The 26,324-nt window shown below is 43.8% G+C and overlaps 2 protein-coding genes across 5 annotated transcripts in view; both read right to left on the bottom strand.

The window, feature by feature from the left end:
- Nucleotides 1-10,239, bottom strand: part of USP36 (ubiquitin specific peptidase 36) — a 37,380-nt gene extending 27,141 nt beyond the window's left edge. For 3 of the 4 annotated variants that reach the window (XM_060252027.1, XM_060252029.1, XM_060252030.1), the window contains exons 1-3: nt 10,062-10,239; nt 6,829-7,130; nt 6,523-6,738 (exon numbers count right to left, since the gene is read on the bottom strand). In XM_060252027.1, coding sequence (XP_060108010.1) covers nt 6,523-6,738; nt 6,829-7,081 — 469 coding nt within the window. In that variant the 5' untranslated portion in view covers nt 7,082-7,130; nt 10,062-10,239. Of the gene's footprint in view, nt 1-6,522; nt 6,739-6,828; nt 7,131-9,943; nt 9,961-10,061 lie in introns of those variants that run through there. The other variant, XM_060252028.1, reaches the window with a different exon arrangement.
- Nucleotides 10,240-16,336: 6,097 nt separating this feature from the next.
- TIMP2 (TIMP metallopeptidase inhibitor 2) overlaps nt 16,337-26,324 on the bottom strand; it is a 56,841-nt gene continuing 46,853 nt past the window's right edge. The window contains exon 5 of the mRNA XM_060253340.1: nt 16,337-18,919. Coding sequence (XP_060109323.1) covers nt 18,722-18,919 — 198 coding nt within the window. The 3' untranslated portion in view covers nt 16,337-18,721. The remainder of the gene's footprint in view (nt 18,920-26,324) is intronic.

Below are 26,324 nucleotides of genomic sequence, written 5' to 3'. Positions count from 1 at the left end.
CCCCTGGAAAAACTAGGAACTTTTCATGCTGTACATTTAGAATGAATGAAGTGCTTTGTAAAACAAGATTTTCCTCACTCAAAACCAAATTATTTCATAAAAGTTTTTTTCCCAGCACACTCCAATTTTTCCACTACAAAAATCTTAGACTACACTAGGATTTCCACTACAAAAATCCTATTTTGACTGTGAAAAATCTTGATTTAAGAAGCATTTTACTCATCCTATAAGATCATTTCATAGGAGTTTGTTTTCAGTGCTACCCACAAATGAAAAATCAAACAGGTTCCACCCTGCCCCCCCCCCCCGCACGCATTTTTCTGAAACCTTCACATTTCTACAACAGTCTTGCTTCAGCCTGAGGAGAAAACAATTGGCTAGCTAATACTACATACTTGTTTTGCCAACTGTTACTGAAGAAAGCAAAAAAAAGGAAAAGGCACATTTTGATGCAAGTGCTATACTTGCTTTAGTCATCTATAGTGTCAGGATCCATAGTATGTCTCCTGTCATGTGCTCTTCTTCTTCCTGGCTGGTTTTACCTACAACATAACTATCACTGTTTGTAGTTTGTGCAAGGCTGTTTTGTGTTTCACACTGAGACTGTTAGTAGCTGCTTGGGGACGCAGGGCCTCCTCAACCTTCTTCCTTTACATCATCTGGAGGTAAAGGCTGGGAATGTCCTCTGTGTCTCTGTAGATGAGTGCACTATGAATTGCTGCCTGAAGAATTATGACTTTGAAGTTGGGGGGAGGAGGAAGCCGCACTTTTCTTAAATTACTGTTCGTGGGTTTTAGTTTAGTTTGCTGTTTGTAGGTTTTATTTAACTCCTGGCAAGACCTCTGTAGAGGAAGGTCTGAACTAGTAACATGTTAATAAAGCTTCACCTACGCTTTTATAAGCCTATCTGAGTGTTACTTGGCAAAACCTCACATATAGCAATAGCTGCACACTACATATGTGAAACTACTTTTTCAATTCATCCAAATAAAAACATTGGGAATTTGGGGGTGCATTTGGGGGAAAAACCCCACCTGTGAAATATTGTGTCTTTTGGAGTGAATTAAATATTTCCTTAAGACCATGTTTTAAATGTACATTATGATAATTTTTATTTAGAACAACAACCTACAACATTATAGGATTAATTCCTATGTACACTGTGGATATAGACAACAATAAAATCCAAACTGTGTTCTTACACTAAGAGAGAAGCAGGTAGACCCTTCTTTGTTTGTGAACTGACTGGTGTGGTTCCAGCTTGATGGAACTAATAGGAGCTCTTACCCTGAACTAGGTGTTTGGGAGGAAACCTCCATAATTGGGAGGAAACCCAGTGTCCTGCCTAGCTTGCCCCCCTCCTCGTCCCTCCCTTCCCCAGCACAGGTCAATTTCAATGTCTGGAAGGGCTCCACTCTGGGATGTGTAAAGGGAACCCCCCACCCCCGTCGATCACCTGATCAGAGAGGAAAGTGGCGCTGACTTCACTTAGCACCCGGGCAGGCCAGTGGCAGCAGGAACCAACCCAATCCCAAAAGGGCACCGCTGCTGCAGAGGCTAGAGCCAAGCCCCAAAGCCAGCCTCTCCCTCACCCCCACCCCGTGCCTGATCAGAGGGAAGCCACGAGGAGGCTAGGGCCGATACAGCAGGACCGGGCTGATTCTAGCACGCCGAAGGAGGCTTCTCCCCCTCCCCTTCCAGAAGGGAGAGAGGGGCAAAGCTCCTCCTCCTCCAGCCTGCTCTTCCAAGAATGTCAAATCAGGCTGGTCCCTGTTGAAGTGGGTAGGGCCTCCCTCTGATTGCATGGGAGGGGGGTGGAGCACAGCTTGGGCGCTGGGGACAGGCCCTGGTGGTGGCGGCAAGCCAAGGCTCGTCATGTGGGGGGGTGACTGAGTGGCGGCGGTGCTCCAAAAGGTGGGGGGGCGGCGGCAGCGAAGGAGGGTGTCGGAGGGCAGGGAGTGGGGGCCCGGCTGCTTACAGGCCGCGGACCGATCCCGGTTCGGGACCCGGGGTTTGGGAACCTCTGCTCTAGACCTTCATGGTCTGGAGTTTTCTCCTAAAAGACCATGCACCCACAAATTGGAACAATCTGCTTATTGCCATGCCTTTCTGTAGGCAATGCTAGTATTTAAGGAATATGTTTGTATCAGTATGTTTGACCTGTCAATATGCCTGTCCGATAACCATATATAGAACAGTGTTTTCAATGCTATAAAGTTTTCAGTGCTATAAAGTTCTATATCCAAATGTGCTGCTAGTCCTATTACAACTGTATGAGCCTGTTTTTGTCCAAGGAACACACTTCATTCTGTTACTCCAACTTATTTTTCCTACCTCTCAGATGGCAAAAGCTAAGACATACATGCTAAAGTAGCAGTGGGTACAGTAATTTGCCATTTACTTTCTCTTTAGCATTCAGTGAACTTAAAATCCTACTTACATTAAAATAAGGAATTTGTACTTTTCAAATTTCATAACCAAAGAGTTAGCATATATAACTGAAGTGAGTCATAAAGTACATGTTATTTAATAGTAAAAATGAGTTTATGCATGAGTTGCAAACAAGGTTGCAAGTCAACGCTTAGCCTGACTGAGGAAAACCCACCACTAAGAGTCAACATGAGGTGGGCAGAGCATTTTCCTCGAGGCTGTCAAGACTGAGAGGATATGACTGCAGCCATTGCTACAACAAGTAGGGCAGCTGGAAGTTTCTGGAAAGAACTAGAAATGAACACTTTATGTTCAGAACAAGAACCAAGTTGCCATTCCTATGAACATATGAAGCTGCCTTATACTGAATCAGACCCTTGGTCCATCAAAGTCAGTATTGTCTTCTCAGACTGGCAGCGGCTCTCCAGGGTCTCAAGCTGAGGTTTTTCACACCTATTTGCCTGGACCCTTTTTTGGAGATGCTGGGGATTGAACCTGGGACCTTCTGCTTCCCAAGCAGATGCTGTACCACTGAGCCGCCGTCCCTCCCCTAAAAGCAATCCAAGGCATGAACATATGAACATATGAACATATGAAGCTGCCTTATACTGAATCAGAACCTCGGTCCATCAAAGTCAGTATTGTCTACTCAGACAGGCAGTGGCTCTCCAGGGTCTCAAGCTGAGGATTTTCACACCTATTTGCCTGGACCCTTTTTTGGAGATGCTGGGGATTGAACCTGGGACCTTCTGCTTCCCAAGCAGATGCTCTACCACTGAGCCACCAATCCTAATCACTTGTTCCCAACTTTCTAACATAATCATCACTCCAAAACACAATTTCTCCAACACACGTTTCTCTGCTTTCTATAAGAAAAACTGCTACTTCTCCTAATATGGATTTCTGCAAAGTGCTTCAACAGCAGATGCCATTTTTTGTATTTGACACCGGTATCAGTTTGAACTGAAAACCACTTTGGGAGTCAATTTGGTCAAGAAGCAGAGCATAAATATCAATCCAATGCAATCCTTTCCGCTGAGCAGCTCAAGGGACCAAAAGCTAGGCAGTGGTCGAAGTTGATGACGTCTGCACATTAAGCAGATGTGCAATTTTGACAGGTGTAACGCAACCTACACTTTTCCACCAAATAGTTCCCTTAGCAGTAGCTTTTGTTTATCCACATCTCACCCCAGCTATTCACATTCACTCTCCCAACCAGCAGTCAACACTATTAGCAGGGCAGGATGGGTGCTGAGAGCAGCAATTCTCATGCAACCATGTGCCGGCTCTGCTCCTTTGCAGCTGTTTGCACAGGCTGCCAGACCCTCCCTGGAAGGATGAATGCATGGCCCATAAAGCAGCCACTTGGCACAAAACACTGTTCATTAAGAAACAAGCTGCATGGCCTGCAAGCTGTCCTTGGAACCATGCCCCCTGCCACCTCTTTATTCCCAGCTACCTAACTAGTAGCCCTCCTCCTTCCTTCAATCTTCCAAAATATTGCAAGTCCATTACTACCACTGCAGCAGAGTACCCGAAGTACTTCAATCATATAGTTTTGTTGAAGTACTTCAAATAACATGCAACCAAGAGCTAAATAATCCTGAATGATTTAAGTCTCACTGAGAAGGCAGCAAAGTATGACATTCTTTACTGCTAGTAGGGGTGGGCATGAACCGGGAACCCCTGGCGCAGTTCATGGACCCAAACTGGCCTGGTTCGTGAAGCAGTTCATGTGAGAGGTGCCCCCCACTGGGTCCTAGGGGCTCCAAAATTACAAGGAATCTCTAGCTGACTCTTCTCTATCTGCCCACCAGGTTTGGTGAAGACTGGACTTTGGGAGTTCGAGTTACAGAACCCCAAACAAAGCACCACAAGAAAGCGCTTTTTGGGGAGATGTAATGCGCGGGTTCAGAAGTGTATAGGTTGAGCTAGAGGCATCCAACCCATTGCATACTTCCCCAGGATGTCCCTCCACAGTTACATGTGGGTTGAACTGTGTCAGAGTTACAGATCCTCACATGTACTCTCAGGAAAGCACTTTTTGGAAAGATGCCAGTTGCGGCTTCAGGAGTGCATAGACACCCCCCCCCCCCCGTCCAACTGAAAATGTGATCAGTGAGCAGGACAAGCCCATCCATCCTGCCTGGGCATCGCCCACATGCTTGTGAGTGCCTGTTTCTACCTGGACCCACCCTCCCTCCCTCCGCAGACTGTCAAAGTTCTTATGGGGCAGGGACAACCATCCCACCCCCTGCCCAGGGCCTGGGAGCTACTTACATACTTGCAGGTGCTATTTCTCCTCAGAGCCCAGAAGCCACTTCCAGAGCGGGTGGCTCTGTCTCCCTGGACCCACCCTCCCACGTCATATTGCTGGCCATACGAGCAATGTGATAACTGGGCAGGGCCAACTCTCCTACACTGCCTGGAGCCTGAGAGCCACTCGCAGAGCAGGTGATCATGTCACCCTGGGCCCACCGGGGCTGTGTCTCCCTGGGACTCCCCTCACCATATGGCTCACCTTACGGTCAAGGTGATAGTTGGGCTAGGCAAACCCTCTTGGCTCCCCGGGGCCCAGGACTCACCCACAGGGTTGTAGGTGGCTGTTTCTCTCTGGGCCTGCCCTCCACTGGCACAGTAACTGCTGGGCAGGACCAACCCTCCTGCCTTGCCCGGGGCCTTGGAGCCACTCTCCCTCCCCATATGGCTCACCTTCTGGAACCAGGCAGGCACCCACACAAATCAGACCCAAAGAAGTGGAATGAGGTTTGAAATGAAAAGTTGTTAAGGGACCTCATTCAGCAACTCAGGAATCAGGCTGGCAAACCCCACCCCCAGGAGAAGTGGGGTGGTGTCTGAAATGAAGAGGAGCAAGGTACCCCAGGCAGTAACTCTGGAACCAGGCAGGCACCCACACAGATCAGACCCAAAGGAAAAATGGGGTGGAAATGGAGGGGAGTCAAGGGAAGGCACCCCAAGCAGTAATTTTAGGATCAGGCAGGCAACCTGCCCCCCCCTCAGAAGTGGGGTGGCGTCTGAAATGAAGAGGAATAAGAGATCCCAGACAGTAACTCTGGGATAAGACAGGCACCCACCCTCCCCAAAGAAGCGGGGTGGCATTTGTATGGATAACTAGCCAAACCGGGCAAATCCAAATCTGCAATTAGCACATTCCAGATGAGTATTCCTAGGAAGTAAATGAATGTGAACATCATATTTACACCACATACAATTTATTGTTTTCCCCCAATCCAATATTTCAGAGCTCTATCAGTTTTGCCCAGAAAACTATTTTGAGGTATTTATATCTAAACTGTATTAGTAAAGCATACTTTAGTTTCATTATCTAATCTAAATCAAGCAAACATGTCATATCCAATCCCAAGCAGTTCAGGCTGCAGGGAACATTTCCCAATTCAAAGCCTTCCAGAAAACTCACATTACTGATCAAAACACACTGGACTGAAGTCAGTAAGACTTGATTCTTTTATACAAGAAGATATTACGAGTGCTTCACAAAACAGTTATACTACTAAATATTATTTTTTTACTGCAGAGCTGCTCCAGGTTCCACGCCCCCCCCCACTCATAGAAAGTGCTCTTGGATGTAGAGCAGGGGTCCTCAAACTACTGCCCGCGGGCCAGATGCGGCCCGCTGAGGACGTTTATGCGGCCCGCCGAGTTATGGCAAAATCAGACCGGAAGTGACGTTCGACCTAAACTCGCGTTAGCAACGCACACTTCCGGCACTGGGCTGAGGCGGCAGAGACAGAGTGTGAGGTGATACCGAGGTGAGGTGAGTTCCCAGGCCGGGGTGTGTGGTGTGGGGAAGGGAGAGAGATGCAGAAGACGGAGAACTGACGGCCCGCGGCCTTGTACAGTAATGGCAGTCCGGCCCTCTAACAGTCTGAGGGACAGTGAACTGGCCCCCTATTTAAAAAGTTTGAGGACCCCTGATGTAGAGAATGAATACAGCAGCTTTTGCCCTACAGAATCTCAAGTGTCAAATCACGTGTGCTTTGTGTCGGGGCATCAAGTGGGGCCTCACCCTAGAAAGAAAAGAACACTCCAAAGCCCCATTTTTGTACTCACAAGTACGGCTATGCTCCTTGGAAAGCAGATAATTGGCTAGAGGAGGCGTATACGTCAGACATTGCAAAGTGGAGTTGAGGAAACAAGTGTTGCCGAGGTTGTGGAGACCAGCTCCAACACGGTACACCCGCTCCCATTTCAAAGAGAGACGCTCTACAGGAAAGAGGACCTTCTGTGGGGCTGGCACACCATCACCTCCCAGTAAAAGCTCAGTGCCTGCCAGAGAGAAGAGAGAAAGAGGTCAGCAAACTTAGCCAAGACAGGAACACAGCCAAATTCTTCAAACATGGGTACAGCAGGAGGCACCTTGTTTCCGAATGGATCCTTCTTCATTGCCTTTATGCCTACTAGAGTTTTCTGTCTTTGGATTTAGCAGAACGTATTTGCTTTTGAGGCTCTCCAGCTGGTATGAAAAGCTTTTGGAGGCTGGTTCAAACTCAATCTTTTGCAGCAAGACCTTCTTGGCAGAAGCAGCCAGCAGCTTGCCCAGCTCACCATCATCAGCAGAGTCTTTCCGCCCAGACTTTAGGGCTTCTTTCAGCTTGTCCACTATGGGCATGGTGCGTCACCATGTGGTGGCAAGAACTGCCCTGCTAGCAAGGGAACTGCTCTACAGGACAAAGAAAAAAGGAAAGAGAAACTGGCAGGTTAATTCTCAGTGGTGTCTGTTAAGAAGAAATTAAAAACCATTACTATGAAATTTATTTCAACAATATTATTTCCAGAGAATATACACTTAACCCAACATTCTTTAGCACCATTCCTCCATTTCTTTTCCGGGAAAAAGGTCAGGTCATTTTTTTTCTGATGTGTTTCAGTCACAAATTGTGAATTTTTAAGGAGGAGTTCGTGGGAGCACCACACGAATCTTGCCTTATATTTACTAGAAAACCTGCAATACCTTAATTGGTTTTGCAGCAACAGACCTTCCTCCAGTATTTCCAACATTTTCTCACCATGAAGGTTAGAAACTCACTTTTCGAAAAGCCAAAATACAATAGCGTAGTACAGAAATTACAAAAGGAATGAATTTGAAGATTCCATTCTAGGCAGCCCGACTTGTGTGTCACAATCATGGCAATGTAGGTATCTAAGCAACCCAAAACACTTCTCGGCATCCACACTCCGCAGGTCTGACATCTTCTACTCCCGACAGAGAGTAAGGCTCTGAGATGGGTGGCCACGGATGACTACATGTTCTCCCACATTAAGCTCTTTAACAAACAAGGTGTTCCTAAATTAGTTCTCAATATGTTCCGCATCTATTCAGAAACAGTTTACTAAAGAAGAACGATGCATTTTGAATTTGTTTTGGAAGATGCAGATATAATGCTTTCATTCTGTAGCAATCTCAGCCACAAGGCAGCTTCGCTTTGCAGCAAACAATTCACATCAAGGTCTTTTATTATCAGGCTTGAGATTTGCCACATCTTCAGGTAGGCAGGTTAATAGCAGCGTGTAAACAAAGAGTCTACTATATCACTTGACACTGCTTGGACTGCTCCAAGGTTGTCGTAGCAATGGAAGAAAAACAACATGCCATCCAGAAACCCCAGGTGTCTCTGCTGATGGAGAATTTTTGTTTTAAACTGTAAATGCAATAGGCCTTCCTGGAAGACAAGGCTGTACCTGATTCTTGGAAAAGAGAGGTTTATCTGAATAATAATAATAATAATAATAATAATCCCCTACAATTATCACAAAACCAACAGAAAGCCTGCAACTGCTCTTGAAAAGCTCTGAGATGCTTAGCACTGGTGTTACAATTGCTATCCAAAAATATTTGTACTGGCATCTGGAGAAGGGGGCAGGGCAGAAACAGAAATAAGCAATTTCCTCTGTAAATACCACACCTGCTTGGGAACCATTGGCACAGGGAATTTAGCCACCTGGCAAGCATTTCCATATGTTATAACCACTACCTGAAATCCTCAGCACACAGGATCAGTTTTCAGTAGTAATCAAACTAATTCCATCACATACAAACCTGAGCTCATGAACACCATAGAGCGCCACATCCCATCAGAGTAGCACAATGGCATTTTATATGCTTCCAAAAGAAAACAGGTCCTTTATTACCAGCATCACCCTACATATGGTAGCATGGAGGTATGCTTCGGCTGGTTATTCTTTCAAGTAAGAAATTTTGGAACAGGCTTCCTTGCTCTTAATTTTCTACACTCAGCCAGCATGTTCTCATTTGGTAAGCAAAAGACGTGTTCTAGGGATAGACTGTTATCCATGTGGCCAGCTGCTCAGTGCTATGACACCCTTGCCTCTTGCCACAGCAGCAGCATCTAACCCAACAGCCAAGGGATACTGGGCTCAAACAGGAAGAAGAGAACAACCAGGGGAGGAGGGACACCGCTCTGGGCACTTTTGGGCCTGAAATGCAATTCAGCAAAACAGGCATCAAAGCAAAGACAGGAACACAGATTCATCCTTGAGATCAAGGCGCTCACCAGAAGTGTTTGGTCACATGCAGCGAACATATCCTCTACAGCTCAGATGGGGATAAGAACTATAATGAAGGTTCCTCTGTGAACAAACATGCAGGACGTGGAGGCTCAAACCCAATCTGTGCCTGTGTCCGAACAAGGTGGAAGAAGAACTGACGTGATAGTCTAGAATACTTCAGACCGTAGGTGAGGGATTACACTGTTCAGCATCCCCTCACTTTAATAATTTCCAATAACTAGCACAGCACACAAAGGTACAGGGTAGAACCCAAAACGGGCTGCGCCGGTTTTGGGGAATACCTGCATATCTAGACCAGCCCTACTACAACGTAGCAGGAAGGAAGATGCAATGGTATTCAGCATGGCCTGGCTGTAAGAGCGATTCCGCCACTTCCGTTCTGTCTACCCGAGGCGGTCTGCCCCCCGCGCTTTCCCTCCTTCTCCAACGCCGGAACGCACATTCGACCTGCCACCTTCGCACGACAAACGGGTGCCGCTGCGCACAGGACGAAAGCCAAACGCGGTCCCCCCAAGTCAGACTCAAGGATGCCTCTCTCCCCTAGCCACAGGCGAGCCTGTCAGGGCCAGCAGCTTCCCAAGCAGCATTCTGCATTGGTGCAAAGAACCCCCCTGCCACCAATCACCCATCTCGCCTCCTCGCAAATAACGTCGCAAGCGGGCGGTAGAAGAAGCCTCTGACCCAGGGGCTTTCTCACCAAACATCCCGCCTCTTGCCTTGTTTTATTGTATTTCTTTTCTCAAGCCCAGGGGTCCAGGCAATCTGCTCGGCAAGCCGGGCGGCGAGACAGAGTGAGGATTACAACCCAATCGGCCAGACTGGCCTCACTAGCAGGGCCCCGGGGCGGCGGGGAGAACAGAGAGACGAAAAGGAGGCGCATTGACTCGGCCAAGGGTTAGAACCGCTCAAGCCCCCCAACCCCACCCCACCCGTAAAGCTGAACCTACCTCGCTCCCGGCTTCCCCCCAACACTGGGACTGAGCAGGAGGTCACAAGCCGGCGAGGGAAGGCTTGGCTATCTTGCAACTCTTCCAAGCGCCCTGCCCTGCCCTTTGCCACACTCACCATAGGGGGTCCCTGCCCTCGCCCCGCGTGCGCGCTCATCCACACACGTGTCCCCGCGGCGTTGAGAGAAGGCAAGAGCACGGCCCCGGCCGATGCTAGGCCGCCGCGCAGGGCCCAATCCTCACCCTAAAGGGGCGGAGGAAGCCGGGCGCTCCGCCCGTCCCCTCTGACGCCACCAAGGCCGCCTGCCTGCAGCTTTCGGGAAGGTAGCGCCGCCTGGTGCCGCAGCGCCTTCGCCGGAACGTCACCCCCTCTGGCGAGTAAGGCAGCCCGTCACACTTTGTGCAGCAGCAGCAGCAGCAGCAGCAGGAGGGGATGTGCTCGCCGTGCTACCGGCCCCCCGGCCTATTTCTGTTACACTGCCTAGATGCATATGTGATATATGAAGCAAGGGCAATGACGCAGGACAGGAGGAGAAGCATGTCCAGAATCCAGAAGGCGCAGCGTCCCGCAGCAGCTGGCTAGGAAGGGCTTCCTGCCACGTGCTCGAGGGAGGAGTATATTTTAGGTCGGGAAAAGTAGAGGAGAGTTCACTTCGGCAGGAACGCGCGAGAGGAGAAAAAATGACCGAGTTATGTCGCTTAATTGGCTTTTCCTTCGGTTTTCCAGTTTAAAGACACGGTGAACAGCTAGGCAGCAAAGTCCTCACGTCGAACTGCCTTAGCCCACCTCAGCATACGACGACCCCTCTGTACATTGAACCAGCGCAGGGGAGATGAAGAGCGGGCAGGAGCGAGAGTTGCTCCCGTGCCCTTTCTCTGCGCCACGGCACTGCACTGGTAAGCCGGCGATCGGGCGGAGGCAGGGCGACCTCCTGGATGATCGCCTTCCTCTCCCAGCGCTGAGTGAACGGGAGGAGGAGAAGTCCCCTGCTCAGAGCTACTGAATGTCGGGAATACATCGGAATGTCAGTGTTGTCTACTGCTGTTTGGCAGTAGCCTTTCATATCGTCGCCTACAAGAAATTTTCAACTGAGGATGCCGGCGCTTTAATAGGAGATATTCTGCTTGCAAAGTTGATGCTCTACTATTGAGCTACTGCCCTGTCCCTACTATTGAGCTACTGCCCTGTCCCTGGTAATGGTATCCTTGGCAATGATGGAGAAAAAGAATATGTGCATGTTGGGAGAAGGAAGGAAAGTAGAGGGGAAAGGCAGCTACTACTAACACAGATATCAAGAGGTCACTCTCCTAGAAGGCAAAGCAAATCCCATAGTCATGTAGCAGTTAGCGCATCAGACTAAGATTTGGGAAACACAGATTCAAATCTCCATGCTGTAATAGACGTTTCCTGGGCAACTTTGGGCTGGTCGCTCTCTCTCAGCCTTCCCTACCTCGCAGGGTGGTTGTTGTGAAGATTAAATAGAAAAGCGTAGAATTTATAGACTCCCATGGGGGGGGATATAGTGTTCTGAACATCGCTTTTTAGAAAGACTGAGAAAACAGGTTCTGTTCAGATCAGTACCTTATCGGCACACAACAGATAGTGTTATAAATAGTACATTAGTCATTCTATGCATCTTGAACGGGGTGCTTTTCATTATCCAGTATATCCAGAAAAGGCTTGTAGCCCTAATCAAAAGAGTGCCCTCTAATTGGCCTTTTATCTGTGGTTTCCTGCTGCTGCACCAACATGCATCCTACACTTGGTAGAAGGTGCCATCAGTAGTAACCCTGGGCTTCCTTGGTGGTCTTCCATCCAAGGACTAACCAGGTCTGACCTGCTTAGTTTCTACCAAGACTGGGCTGCCCTGGGCTTTCCAGAACTACTAAGCACCACTATTTTAACTGCCCACATGAAATCCCCCCCCCCATTTTTTCTTTCTTCATCATAAATCAGGAGAGAAACTCATGATTATTAAACACATTCCAAACTGAGCTGAGAGTTCTCACTGTCCAGCAGTAGAGTGCAAATTTTTGCAAAAATAAATAAATGAATAAACAGGCTTTCCCTATATAGTAAGGATATCTCTCAGAAGCAAAACTAACCCCCTCTGATTCAAGGTCCTCCTCCTCCAAATAAGAACATGAGTTTCCTTACACACTATAGGTGTTAATAGCTTAGCATGACCCACCCTTTTGTGGCTGTGAATTTGTTCAACTGTAGTTTTACAAACACTTTGTACTGCCCGCTTTGATTGGATCTACTTACCTGATTTCACAGCTGCTCCTTCCTTGATTATCTCTGATTTACTCTGACTGTCAATCAGCAATTGGGAGTGTTCCTCACACCACTGAATAGATTAATCTGTCTTTTGATTGGTGATTGTCTTTAACTGGCCTTTCTTTATAACATCTCCCCCCTCCTTTCTGTTGCTTTGAGCATACACCTCATATATCTGAGGAACTGAACTCTGAGTCACAAAAGCTTGTGCTGGAATGATTTTTTTAGTCTTCGAGATGTCATTGGATTTATTTAGCTAACGGCTATCCAGCTGCAATTATTCTGCTCTCTGAATAGGATAATAATGCTTAAGTAGCAGGAAATTGATGTTATCCTATCCCTTGCAGGACTAGAATTTTGGTATGGAAAGGTCATGTATAACTGGTTCTTTGTTTCAGAAAGTTCGATCAGAATGCATATTAAATGGCTTAGCACTTTGACTCTGGCCTATATAATAGTACAATCCTAAGCAGCAGTACACCCTTCTACTTCCATTGCCTTAAAGGGACATACAAAGGTTTCACATAACATAGGACTGCATGGTAAAATGGCTAACATCGCTTTCACTCCAATGTGAATGGAAGAACTGATTGCCAGGACAATTCTAGAGACCCTCTTCTGGGGCTCAGAGGCATCAAGTCCAGAGTGAGCAGCAACAAATCCTGCTACAATTTCCTTTTGACCATTGTTCCCTGCCATCCTCTTTAGGCTGCAACTAACTATCTTTACGGTCAGCAAAAACAAGACCTGGAGCTGACTGCGGCTCAGATCATGAGCTACTCATTGCAAAATTCAGGCTTACACTGAAGAAAACTGGGGAAGCCATTCAGGTTTGATCTTGATCACATCCCTTATGAATATACAGTGGAGGTGAAGAATAGGTTTAAGAAACTAGAGTTCATAGACAGAGTGCCTGAAGAACTATGGACGGAGGTTCGTGACATTGTACAGATTCACCCAACTGAATGCAGATTTTCAGAGAACAGCAAAGAGAGATAAGGAGATCTTCCTGAAGGAACAATGCAAAGCAATAGAGGAAAATAACAGAATGGGAAGAACAAGAGATCTCTTCAAGAAAATTGGAAACATCAAGGGAACGTTTTGTACAAAGATGGCCATGATAAAGGACAAAAACAGTAGGGACCTAACAAAAGCAGAAGAGATCAGGAAAAGGTGGGAAAGACAGAAGGCAAAAGAAGAAGGGGACGGCAAAAGATGAGATGGCTGGACAGCGTTACTGATGTAACAAACACGAATTTGAGCAGACTTCGGAGGATGGTGGAAGACAGGAGGGCCTGGGGTCGCAAAGAGTCAGACTCGACAGTGCGACTGAACAAAAACAGCAACATCCTAGCAATAGTATTTGCGTGCATCTTGCAACCCTAGCCTATGATTATGATATCTGACATAAGCAATCCCTTCATTGGGCATGCCAAAATCAGTGGTCTGTCATTACACTTAAAGAGTTTTTTTCAGTGGTATGCAATAGCTGATTTTCAGATCAAACTACTTAACATTGAATCAGACCATTTGTCTGCCATGGTCAGTGCTACTTAATCTGATATGAAGCAGTTTTCCAGTTTCTCAAGCAAAGGCTATTCCTGTTTTTTATACCTGCGAATATTTTAATTGGAAATGGTAGGAATTGTCCCAGGAGCTATCTGCACATAAAGCATATACTCTATCATAGAGCTGGTGACTAAAACAATGATCTGCCGTGACATAGTGCAACATCCATTACAATGATATGTTCTTTCAGGGTATAGAACCCTTGGAATGCTGTCATTACACATCTGCAAGATTAGGTTTTCCATAGATCCATCCCATTAGAGAAATGACATGTTCACCCCAGATAGGCATATGATCAGTACTACCACCATTGACATTATAAAATAACCGGAGATCTCTACCCTCCATACGTTTTAACATTCTTCCCACTGTATGTTGATAGCTTCCAATGCAGAACCCCTTTTGAAATATAAAGCATAAATCTACTGCTAAACAAGGACATTTAAAATAATAATAATAATAAAAACAGAGCACAGGGAAGACAAAATGTTTTGTGAATTGTAGAAGGGTAGCCATGTTTGTCTGTTGTAGCAAAGCAGATGCCAATGGTACCTTAATGCTTTGTAGCCAAAGTCTCTGTGTTAAGGGGCTGCAAATAAAGTATCCAAACTCGGCTAGTTAAATATATTAATCTAGCCATGAAACATCTTCAGAGTGGGAGAAATGGACTGAAATGGTAGTCTATGATCTACGATTGCCAGTCCGCAGTTGGGGGCAGGGGATCCCCTGGTTTGGAGGCCCTCCCCCACTTCAGAGTTCAGAAAGCGAGTGTCTGCTGGACACTCCAAATGTCTGCTGGACACACCCTATGAAGACTGGTTCCCATAGGGTATAATGGAGAATTGATCTGTGGGTATCTGGGGCTCTGGGAGTGGGGCTGTTTTTTGAGGTAGAGGCACCAAATTTGCAGCATAGTATCTGGTGTAGTAAAGCTGCAGTACTGCAGTCCTAAGCTCTGCTCACGACCTGAGTTCGATCCTGGTGGAAGCTGGGTTCAGGTAGCCGGCTTGAGGTTGACTCAGCCTTCCATTCTTCCGAGGTCAGTAAAATGAGTACCCAGCTTGCTGGGGGGAAAGTGTATATGACTGGGGAAGGCAATGGAAAACCACCCCATAAAAAGTCTGCCGTGAAAACGTTGTGAAAGCAACATCACCTCAGAGTCAGAAATGACTGGTGCTAGCACAGGGGACTACCTTTACCTTTTTTTTTTTTAATATGGTCCCTCTGCTCAGCACCCCCCCTTCCAAATAAAAAAAGATTGGACCAGGGGGTCTAATTCTATGAGCTCCAAAAGAAGGTGCTCCTATCCTCCATTATTTCCAACGAGGAAAGCATTTTATAAGAATGTGGTCCCTTTAAATGTGATGGCCAGAACTCCCTTCAAAGTTCAACTGTGCTTGTTGCAACCATGCCCCTGGCTCCGCCTCCAAAGTCTCCTGGCTCCACTCCCAAAGTCCCCAGATATTTCCTAAATTGGACCTGGCAACTCTGCTATGATCCTATCTCAGTTTTATCTTCTTTGTTTTTCTAAACTTCTAGATAATTCTCTCTCTGTCTGTCATTCCTACAGAACTCCAGGTGTATGTCAAGTAGAAAAGCAAGAAACACCCTTGTTGACAAATTAAGACACTTTGGACCCAACTGATTGCCAGATTAACTGGGACCTCATGAAAAGTCAGAGATACTTTCTGTAATGTCAGAACGAGATTCTTGATACCTGTTAAATTCCTTCAATAAAGTAGCTAAAGGTGTTTGATACAGAATCTGATTTGGATAAATCACGCCAATGAAATAACTGCTTTTGAGGAGAGCCCTTTCCTTACAAGCACACTGTTCATAAGGATGTAAAACCAGCCATGCTGGACCAGACCAATGGCCCATCTGGTCCATCCTATTTCACACCGATCAGATGTTCCCATGAAGGGCTATAAACTAGGCTGAAGCCTCCCCTTCTTGTTGTTCTCCATCACTAGTATTCAGAATGTTACTACCTCTGAACATGGAGGTTTCATTGATGAGCCTATCCTCCATGCATTTATCTAACCCTTTTCAAAGCCAGATTAAGTACAGTCCATCACTACATGTGAAATCCATGACGTAATTACTTTTCAGCCTCTTGGTGTCTGCCCTGGAGGTCATAGAAGGCATCAGCACAGGAACTGAAAGAACTTTAGAAATAACCTTAGGAACAGCAAACCAACCATCTCCATTGTTGGAATCACAGTTCAGTTTATGCCAAGGAAGGAAGGGAAAAAAGAGAGAAAGAAAGAAAGAAAGAAAGAAAGAAAGAAAGAAAGAAAGAAAGAAAGAAAGAAAGAAAGAAAGAAAGAAAGAAAGAGAAAGAAAGTCCACCTAGAGGAAACTTAGACTCCTTAGCTTAGCTCAGCTTTATGCCATGACAATTTTGTTACATGGTTCACAGCAGTCAAAAGGCCTAGATGGCAATACAGATCCCTTCTCAGGGCTGTGTGTGCTCATTTCCAATTACTGCCCTTTTGTAGATTCAAACTATTCTCCAGATAAGGAGAGACTGTTCCCATTTTATTTGATAATACTGTTTATTGTCCGAAGACTCAAATGTCCACTTATGAATTATACAAAGCGTCTGAGACATGCACAGTCTGCTTGTCTATTCAACAACTTTCATGTGTTCCCAGCACAAGAAAATCTCAGCTTTCAGAATCCAACAGAAAAAAAAAAGATCCCCCCACCCCCCAATATTACTTCACCCACCAAACAACATCCCAGCTCCCCAATAAGCTTTAAATTATGGCTGCAAGTTAGATACTTATTTTCCATACTTACTAAGCAAAGATTTGAAAATAATGTAAACTTTCTTTTAAATATTTTGAGTTGCCGGCATGAGGAAGAAGGGGAACCTGTATATTTGTGTGTTCTTATGTGTTTCCGTGAAGGTTCAGAGTGGCACCAGAAGCCAAGTGATAAATTAAGCCAAATGAAGAGCCTTTGATAACTGCTTTTTCCATAAATAGATTTTTAAACAATGGATGCTTTTCATACAGCTACTGGAATGGCAAGTTGATCTTATTCCCTGGCAGGTTCTAGGACTGCAATTTGGCTAGCAAGAAGCAGTCATACATCACAGCCAGCCTCCAACCTTTGGAAAAAGTCTGTGCCTGTTGTAGGGGCAGGAGGAGGAAGACAGAAGGAGAAATACTACCGCCACTGGCATTTCAACATAACTGGAGGTCTCTATCCTCCATACATTTTAACATTCTTCCCACTGTATGTTGAAAGCTTCCAATGCAGAACCCCTTTAAAAATAGTAAGTGCAAATCTAACAGCTAAACAAGGAAATTTAAAATAATAATAATAATAATAATAGAGCACAGGAATGATACATCTGATTGCAAAAACAAATGGAAAACATTACAATCAAAGAGTATCAGCAGAGAGAGGTAAATGTCACATATGATATAACCATACAGGAGGCAAAAACAGGAGTCTTATATTGGATTGAACAGATTTTTTTTCTTTTTTTAAATATACTGAAAATCAAACAGACTGGTCCAATATGACATCTTTTTAAAAGTTACCTTGATGAACAGCATGAAAAGGCCATGGGGAGGCAGATCTGGCTGAAAGTACTTCTGGGCACCCTCCCAGTTGATTTTGGGGTCTTGCAAATGGGGATGGCTAAGAAGAGCTTGGGAGCCACAGCAAAGAAACAAAGCTGGCTCAGAAAATCTGGAAACAGAGCTGGATGATGTGATTACTTTGCAGGCAGCCAGTGTTCATTTTGTGACTCCAAAGGAAAATTTATAATCACAGTTTAGATAGGTGTGCCTCGACTTTCTGGCTCCCGTGATCACATTTTTGGGAGGGGGACACAAACTCTCACTTCTAGGGCAGTTCTTTCCACAAAGGTTCACTTCTGTACTGTGCAGGCTAAAGAGCTTGACGCATGGTCATGGTAAAATAGCATGACATTTCAGGTAGGGGGAGAAGAAGGGCCCCTTTGATCTACCAATACTAAAAAGGAACCGTGAGTCTTTCCACTGATTGGAAAGGGCTTTGGCACTAGATTTACATTTATGGCACAAGCATGCTGTAGGAAGTAGATACAGCAAATGGTTGATTGAGAGACCTGATAGGTAACCCAGCTTCCCACATGAATATTCTTTTATTAAAGCTTTTTACTTGAGAGTGCAGTACTAAAATCTGCACACAGCTATCCCATACACACAGCAGCGGTTTAATATCCATTAACTAACTTTGTGACCCAACTAGTCACCAAAATATTGTTCTTAAAAGTAGGGAATGCCCCTTTGTTCTTGCAGCACTCAGGAGCAGGATGCTTTGCAATAGAAAGGGGAATGCAGTGCTCACCAGTATTGTGGCAAATCAATCCTCTTTTGCGTTGGGGGGCTAGATTTGCTCTCAGTCCATTAGCTGTGTGTGCATGTGGCAGAGAAGGGAATGATTCTGAAGCACTGAGGGTGGAGTTCAATTTGTGCTCTGTGTGTGCATGTGTGTATATAAAGGGGAAGATAGCATTTTACACAAGCAGAAGCCAGTAGGGTTGGGATGGGAGCTGTCCCCAGAGTGGTGGCTGCCCTCTCTCAAAACAATAAGAACCTGGTAGGCCTGCTACACAGAATCAGAGGGAATACTTCTCAGCCATTCGTACTGTTCATTCTGGTTCCCCCCCGATTATGCCTTCGCATGTTGATAACTGTGATCCCAGTTATAAGAAACCATTTGTTGACCCAACACAGGGGAGGAAGCTAACAAACCAACCTATAAGTGGCTTAGACATCTCCTTTTGCCCCTCCCCTCCATCACCACAGTGCCTGCCCAGGAGACCTTGTTTTCATGCTGTTTCCAGGAAATGATGTCAGAGGTGGACCAGTCTAATTTCTTGCAGGCTTTGTTGCTACTGGACTGCCATGGCGCTGGGGACTCAGGGGTCCTCAATGTCAAGAAACTCTTGCTTAGGTGGGGCCACTCCACGGTACCATGCACACGAACCATCACTTCGCTTGATGCAGGCATAGTGCTTTGCCTGCCGCCCATTGATGTTCTTCTCAGTCACCCAGTCAGTCCACAGACATTCATCCTGAGCAGAGACATAGCAAGGGATGGAGGGGCAGCGGGAGATCTGTAGAGAGAAAAGACAACCATCAATAAACTAAACAACCATTTCAATTGCTAGTGTACATTCCTCAGCTCTAGGGGAGAGTGAAGTTTCTTGTACAAGCACATTTCTCCTAAAGCTGAGAATAGGTGCAACCTTGGTATCAAACCAGGCAGGAGTTATTGCTTTGAGCAACTAAGGGCCTCCACAGCCACAGTTAGAGCCAGTCTCTTCAGCTGCTCAGCAGCAAGCATACAAGTCATCAAGCCATTCTTTAGGCTTATCCAGGACCTAAATTTCCTTCAAAACATGAAGGATGTGATTAAAAGCAAACTAAACATAGCCCTTCCAGATAATTATTGTCACTCAGTGCTGGGCTTTCCACACCTTTCACCCTTTCCTGCTAGCATTTTGGTTGCATTTTTCCTCCAAATGTCAACTTGGAATTTCACATCCAGCTAGTCCTTCAGTTGCAGTCATAAAAAGAGGGTTCCCAGTGGCATATACAGAATTTATTTCTTTCCCAATGAACCACCATAGCCTAAAATAAGAAAAGCCTTGCTGGATTAGACCTGTGATCCATCTAATCCAGCATCTTGCCTCACACTGTGGCCAACCAGTTCCTCAGGACAGCCAACAACAGGGTAGAGAGGCCAAAGCCTTCTCCCTGATGTTGCCTCATGGCACTAATGTTCAGAGGTTTGTTGCCTCTGAATGTGGAAAACGATCCCTTTAGCCAACATAGCTAGTAACCACTGACAGGACTATCCTCCATGAATCTGTCTAATCCCCTTTTAAAGACATTAGTGCCTGTGGCCATCACTATATCCTTTGGCAGTGAATTTAACCATTTGTGGAATAAAGAAGTATTTCATTTTGTCTGTCCTAAATGTACTGTCCGTCAATTTCATTAGGTGCCTCCCAAGTTCTAGTATTTTGGGAGAAGAAGAAAAGTTCTCTCTGTCTACTTTCTCTACCCTGTGCATAATTTTGTAAACCTCTCATGCCCCCCCTTAGCTGTCTCTTCTAAAAACTCCCAAAGTATTCAGCCTTTCCTCGCAGGGAAAGTGTTCCAATCCCTTAGTCATCTTTGTTGCCCTCTTCTGTGCATTTTCCAGCACTGCAATGTCCTTTTTGAGATACAGTGACCAGAATTATACACATTATCCCAAATGAGGCTGCACCATAGCTCTATATAGGGACATTGTAATTTCCATTTTATTTCCAGTCCTTTTTCCTAATAATCCCCTACACTGAGTTTGCCTTTTTCACTGCTGTGGTATACTAGGTCCATATTTTCATTAAACTATCCACTACAGTCCCAAAGTCTCTTTCCCTCTCAGTCAGTTCATACTCTATTAACATATAGTTCAAGCTAGGATTTTTTTGTTCCAGTGTGCATCAGTTTATACTTATGCTAAATTTTATTTGCCACATTGTTGCCCACTCACCCATTTTGTAGAGATCACAGAATCAAAGAGTTGGAAGGAATCACCAGAGTCATCTAGTCCAACCCTTTCACAATGCAGAAAATTCGCAAATGACTGTCAAGCATGCAGTTTCAATGACGAGTCAAGTGGATACAAAACTACGTTTATTGATAGACTGATATGCTTTCTTAAGGCAGGTTCTTGAGAGTGATACAGATAGTACATTGATACAGTTCTTTTAAGGCACACTTCAAAGGGTTCCCAAAGGTGGGGGCTAGGAATGCTCTCTAACACATAAACTATCATAAATGTCTACATTCTAACAATGTTATCAGTATCTTGTCCTTGCTTTCCCCCAGATGTTTCACACTCCCAACCAGGAATGCATGGGAAGGTGCAAATACTCTTTATCTTTGTTAGCTTTGTTTCTTTCTACTCTACTTCACAGCAATAAGCAGGAAAGGGGGAGGGGTAAGAATAACAGAGTCAAACTACTTCAGTCCTCCATGATACTTCTCAGACCAGTTTTATGGAGGGCTATTAAACTATTAATTACCATTGGAATTTTACCATGCTTGACAATGCCTCACCTCTCACCCCCAGTTACCCCTGCTCCATGCCCAAAAGATGGCAACCCCCCCCCCCAAACCCTCCAGGATCCCTGGCCAAACTGTCCTAGAGAAAACTGCTTCCTGACTCCAAAGTTGTGATCAGCATTTCTCTGGGTGTGTAAAGGCAATAAGAACTGATGCAACCCTTCCTGCCCTCCCTCTCATTATCTGTCTAAATTCACAGAATAAACATTGCTGTCAGATGGCCATCTTGTTTCTGTTTGAAAACCTCCAAAGAAGGAGAGCCCATCACCTCCCAAGGAAACTTGTTCCACTGAGGAACTGCTCTGTCAGGACATTTTCCTGATGTTTAGCCAAAAACTCTTTTGCTTTAATCTCAATCTGTTGGTTCTGTTCCAGCCTTCTGGAGCAAGAGAAATCAACTCCACACCATCCTCCAGATTGTCCCGGAGGTCTTTACAGTCCACAGTTTTCACCATCCTGAATAATTTTGTGTCATCTGCCGATTTGGCCACTATACTTCTCACCCCCAGTTCCAGACTATGTATGAACAAATTAAATAGCACCAACCCCAGTACCAATCCTTGTGGGACCCCGCTGTGTACTTCCTTCCACGAAAGTGACTGTCCATTTATTCCTGCTTTCTGCTTCAAATTGTTAGCCAGTTTTTAATCTATAAAAGCACCCATCCTCTCATCCCATGATTGCTAAACTTGCTCAGGAATCTTTGGTGAGGTACCTTGTCAAAACCTTTTTCAAATTACAAGTATATAATGCCTACTGGCAGTGGCGGACTGGGTCTAAAAATACTTGTTGTCAGGAGACAGAGGGGCCCACCCACAACGATAAGGTTATCATTGCATTTTTGTAAGAAATAAAATTTTCAAAAAATGTGCCAGTGGGAAAAAAGGTATAATTAAAACTTTTGCAAAATAAATATATATATTTTAGTAAATACAGTGTACATATATTGTACATATTACTGGCAGTATACAGCAGATACTAAATGTAAGTACAGATTGCATTTTCTCTCCAGGGGAGCTGATCTCTGCCAGCTGGAGATCAGTTGTAAAAGCGAGAGATGCCCCAGGCCCCACCTGGAGGCTGGCAACCCTAAATACAACGTAATTTTTAGCTACATTACAGTAATAATTCTGGAACTTCTATTCCATTTTCAAGCTACTAAAAGGTCATTAACATTTTTAATATCTTGTCTAATGTTTAAGGGGTCCCACATGCAATCAGGCAAGCTGACACCCTGGCCAGTCCGCCACTGCCTACTGGGTCACCATTGTCTACTACTTTATTCACTTTCTCAAAGAACTCCAGAGGTCTGGTTAGGCAGAAACCATGACGATTTTCCCTCAGTGGATTTTGTTTCTCTGTGTGCCTAATAATTCTGTCTCTGATTACTATTGCCACTAGTTTGTCTGGAAGGTATGCTCAGCTAACTGGCCTGTAATTTCCTGGTTCTCCTCTGCATCCCTTGTTTTAAAAAAACACACAAAACAACAGTGTAATTGCTACTCTCTGGTCTTCTGATACGGTGGCTAATTTTAGTGACAAGTTACATACACTGCTTAGTAGATCAACAATTTCACATATGGAGTTGTATGCCATCAGAACCCCGAGACTTACTGGTTTTTAATTTTCCCCAGCCTTTTCGAGCCTGAAGGCACTTTTGGAATTCTTTTTTTTTTTTTTTTTTTAATGTCCAAAAACTTTTTTATTGAATTTAGTAAACATACAAATAAAGCAATCAATGACTGTATCTGCAATCATTCTTTGTGTATAAGCATAGCATACCAGCAGAAAACAGAATATATATATATACACAAAATACAAACAAAACAACACATACATACATTCACACATACATACATACTTGGCAGCTGAATTAAAAAATAAGTACTCTGTCCATATGTTAATTACATCAAATTAATAATGTCATAATATCTACCAGGAATACATGTACGCATCTGATCTACAGGACTAAAAGAAAATTTAAGAAATGGAAGCCACTTGTACATCAGAGAATCGTTACCTTCTGAATTATTTATATTGCATAAACTATCTGCTATCTTGTCCATAGCATAGACCTCCCAGATTTTAGCATACCAGGCTTTAACTGGAGGAATATTGGGAGATTTCCAAAATTGGGCTAACACCATTTTAGCAGCAGCTAGTAAAAGGGATATCAGGGATTTATTGAGAGAAGTAATAGAAATACCTTTCCAACAGTCAAGCAAAATGAGTTCCAATCTTAAGGGTAAACTATAGCCCGTGATATCCTTGATTTTTGCCACAATTACTGCCCAAAACGACTGCACCCTCGGGCAAGACCACCAGCAGTGTATAAATGTGCCCACCTCTCCACAATTTTTCCAACATTTGGAGGATTGATTTATCGCCATATGGCTTAATCTCTGAGGTGTTAAATACCACCGGAACAAAATTTTTTGAGTTTGTAATTGTATATTCAATGATTTTGAAACAAACGAAGGAGATGACCAGATTTGTTGCCAAACATCCTCCTGAAAATTAATTGAACTATTCCTTTGCCAAATTTCTTGATAGGATAACAAATCAACATCATCAATGTCTAGCAAACCCTTATAGATAAATGAAATCAGTCCCTTCCGCTTTAAAAATGGAGATTGTAGCAAGGATTCAAAGAAAGTAAGAGGTCGATTGAAATTGTATTTCTTTGAGAGTGATGTCACCAAGTTGTTGATTTGCAAGTATTCAAACCATGGGATTTTTGTCCCACCAGTTTTCTCTTCTAAAGATTTTTTGTCGAGCACTTTTCCATTGGACAAAATATCCACAAACCTATAAAGATTATATTTTTTCCAAATTGGAAAAGACTTGTAAAAAAACCCCGGTTGAAACCAAGAAACATCCATAAAATGAGATAGTGGAGACATAGGAGGGGCTAAAAAGAGGCGGCGTTTGTCCCAAATCTGAAAAATGGCTTTAAGGAAAAGGTTGGAGGAGATATTAGGAGGTCTCTTCTTTGGAAATTCCCATAATGTAGATTGAAACGATTTGTTATTTAGATAGGTATCTTCTAGGACCTTCCAGCCTGAATTTAAATCAGCATCATGGTATCTGACAAGGCCTCCTAAAATGGCAGCTTCATAAAATTTATGCAGATCCAGAAGAGCCAGACCACCTGAGGATTTAGAACGAATAAGAGTTGCATACCCTATTCTAGATAAGCCCTTGTTCCAAATGTATCTTAAGAACGAACGACGCCAACCCACAAATAAGTCCTCAGGAATAAGAATAGGAATGGCTCGAAATAAAAACAGAAATTTGGGAAAAATAAAAGATTTAATAATCTGAATTTTTTCATTCCAGGGAATGAGTGAAGAATTTTTATTCTTTTGCATAGTAAGAATGTCCTTAATCAATAAATGATGATTGACTTTAAAAATATCTCCCAATTTTAAAGGTATATTGATCCCCAAATATGTCCAATATCTATCCATTTTTTTGAAGTGATAATTTGAGTAGATGGAATCTTGGAGAGCATCTGAAATTGTGATGGGATAAAGAATGGTTTTAGATGGGTTTACTCGAAGACCCGATATAGAAGAAAATACAGATAATAAATCAAAGACAGCTGGTAAAGAAGTCTTAGGTTTTGTAACAAAAAGCACTAGGTCATCTGCAAACAAAGACACCTTAATTTGTTTCTTTCTAATAGGGATACCAGCAATAATATTGGTATTACGGATAGCATTAGCAAGAGGTTCAATTGCGATTGCAAAAAGCAGAGGAGACAAGGGGCAACCTTGCCTCGTCCCTCTGAAAAGATTAAATTCTTCAGAATCCAAATTATTAATAGAAAGAATAGCAGAAGGCGACTTATATAAAGAATGGATTATCTTCAGAAAATTCGGGCCAAAATTCATTTTCTGCAGTAAGGTTGTAAGATAAGAAACTTCAACGGAATCAAAGGCTTTTTCAAAATCAATAGACAAGATAAAGGAAGACTCAATATTAAATTTCCGGCAGTATTGAATAACATCAAGGACCATTCTAGTATTGTCCGTTAACTCACGGTGTGGGATAAAGCCCGATTGGTCAGGATGAATGTAGTTCCCTATAAAAGTATTAAGCCTAGCCACCAGGGCTGCTGTAAAAATCTTGTAATCGCAATTAAGGAGCGATATCGGCCTGTATGAACTAGGGTCTAGCAAGTCTTTGTCTTTCTTTGGAAGAAGAATGATTTTTGCCTGTGACCAAGTAGCTGGAAAAGAACCAGACTGTACAAACTGATTACAGGCGTCCGCCAAGATGGGAGCCAACAAAGTATTAAAAAATTTATAAAATTCTGGTATAAAGCCATCTCGGCCTGGAGATTTATTGGATTTCATAGACTTGATAGTCTCCTGTATTTCAAGTGCAGTAAAAGGTTTGTCCAAAAGGGATTTAACCTCAGGAGAAACAGGCTTAATAACTGAGTGAGTGTCTAAAAAAGATGAAATAAGGTCTGATGCTGGATGCTGGGAGGAATATAAAGATGAATAGTATTTTTTAAAAACTCCTACAATATCCTTAGTGGAATGTTTCAAGGTACCGGATTTAGAACGAATGGAAGAAATAGCCATTGAGGATATTCTCTTTTTAACCTTCCATGATAGGAGTTTAAGGGATTGAGGAGTTCGAAACCAATATTTTTGTTTTATATAAGCCATTTGTTTTTGAATCTTGGAGACGTCAAAAGATTCTAATTTTTTCCTTTCTATAAGAAGTTTTGAATAAGTTTTTTTGCTACCAAATTTTTTAAATTTCTCTTCCAATTTGGTAATGTTGGCAACCAAATCTGATCTAATTTTGTCTTTTTCTTTTTTATACGAAGAGGCAATAGCCAAAAATCTGCCACGAATTACAGCTTTAAACGAGTCCCAAACTATATGCTGAGGTACTCCACACTCAGTATTGAATTGAAAAAATTCTTTAATGTCTTTTTCAATGGAATCTGTAACCGATTTCATAGACAGAAGTTTACTATCCAATCTCCAATTAAAAGAAAAAGATCTTTCAGTGATTCCTGACATATAACCTTCCAACCATGCATGATCAGACCAAATCATTGGGCCAATGTCTACTTTAAAAAAAAGGTTAGAAATAGAATCCGAAACTAAAAGAAAATCTATTCTGGAATAAGTTTGATGACGAGAAGAAAAGAAGGTATAGTCTCTTTCTTTTGGATGCCTGCTTCTCCAAATGTCTGACAGATTATAGGATTGAAAGATTTGAGCTAAATCATTTTGGCCATTCGAATCTTTTGATTGAGACCATTTATTGGCAGATAGAGGTAGCAGGCTTTTTTGAGATCTATCTAAAGAAGGATTGACAACATAGTTGAGATCTCCTCCCAAAATAATGGGCCCTTTATGAAAAGTTTGAAGTTGT

This window comes from Heteronotia binoei, chromosome 13, assembly GCF_032191835.1.
Source record: "Heteronotia binoei isolate CCM8104 ecotype False Entrance Well chromosome 13, APGP_CSIRO_Hbin_v1, whole genome shotgun sequence".
Lineage (NCBI taxonomy): Eukaryota > Metazoa > Chordata > Lepidosauria > Squamata > Gekkonidae > Heteronotia > Heteronotia binoei.
The sequence above is the reverse complement of the archived record's forward strand: the minus strand, read 5'-3'. Positions and strand labels throughout refer to the sequence as shown.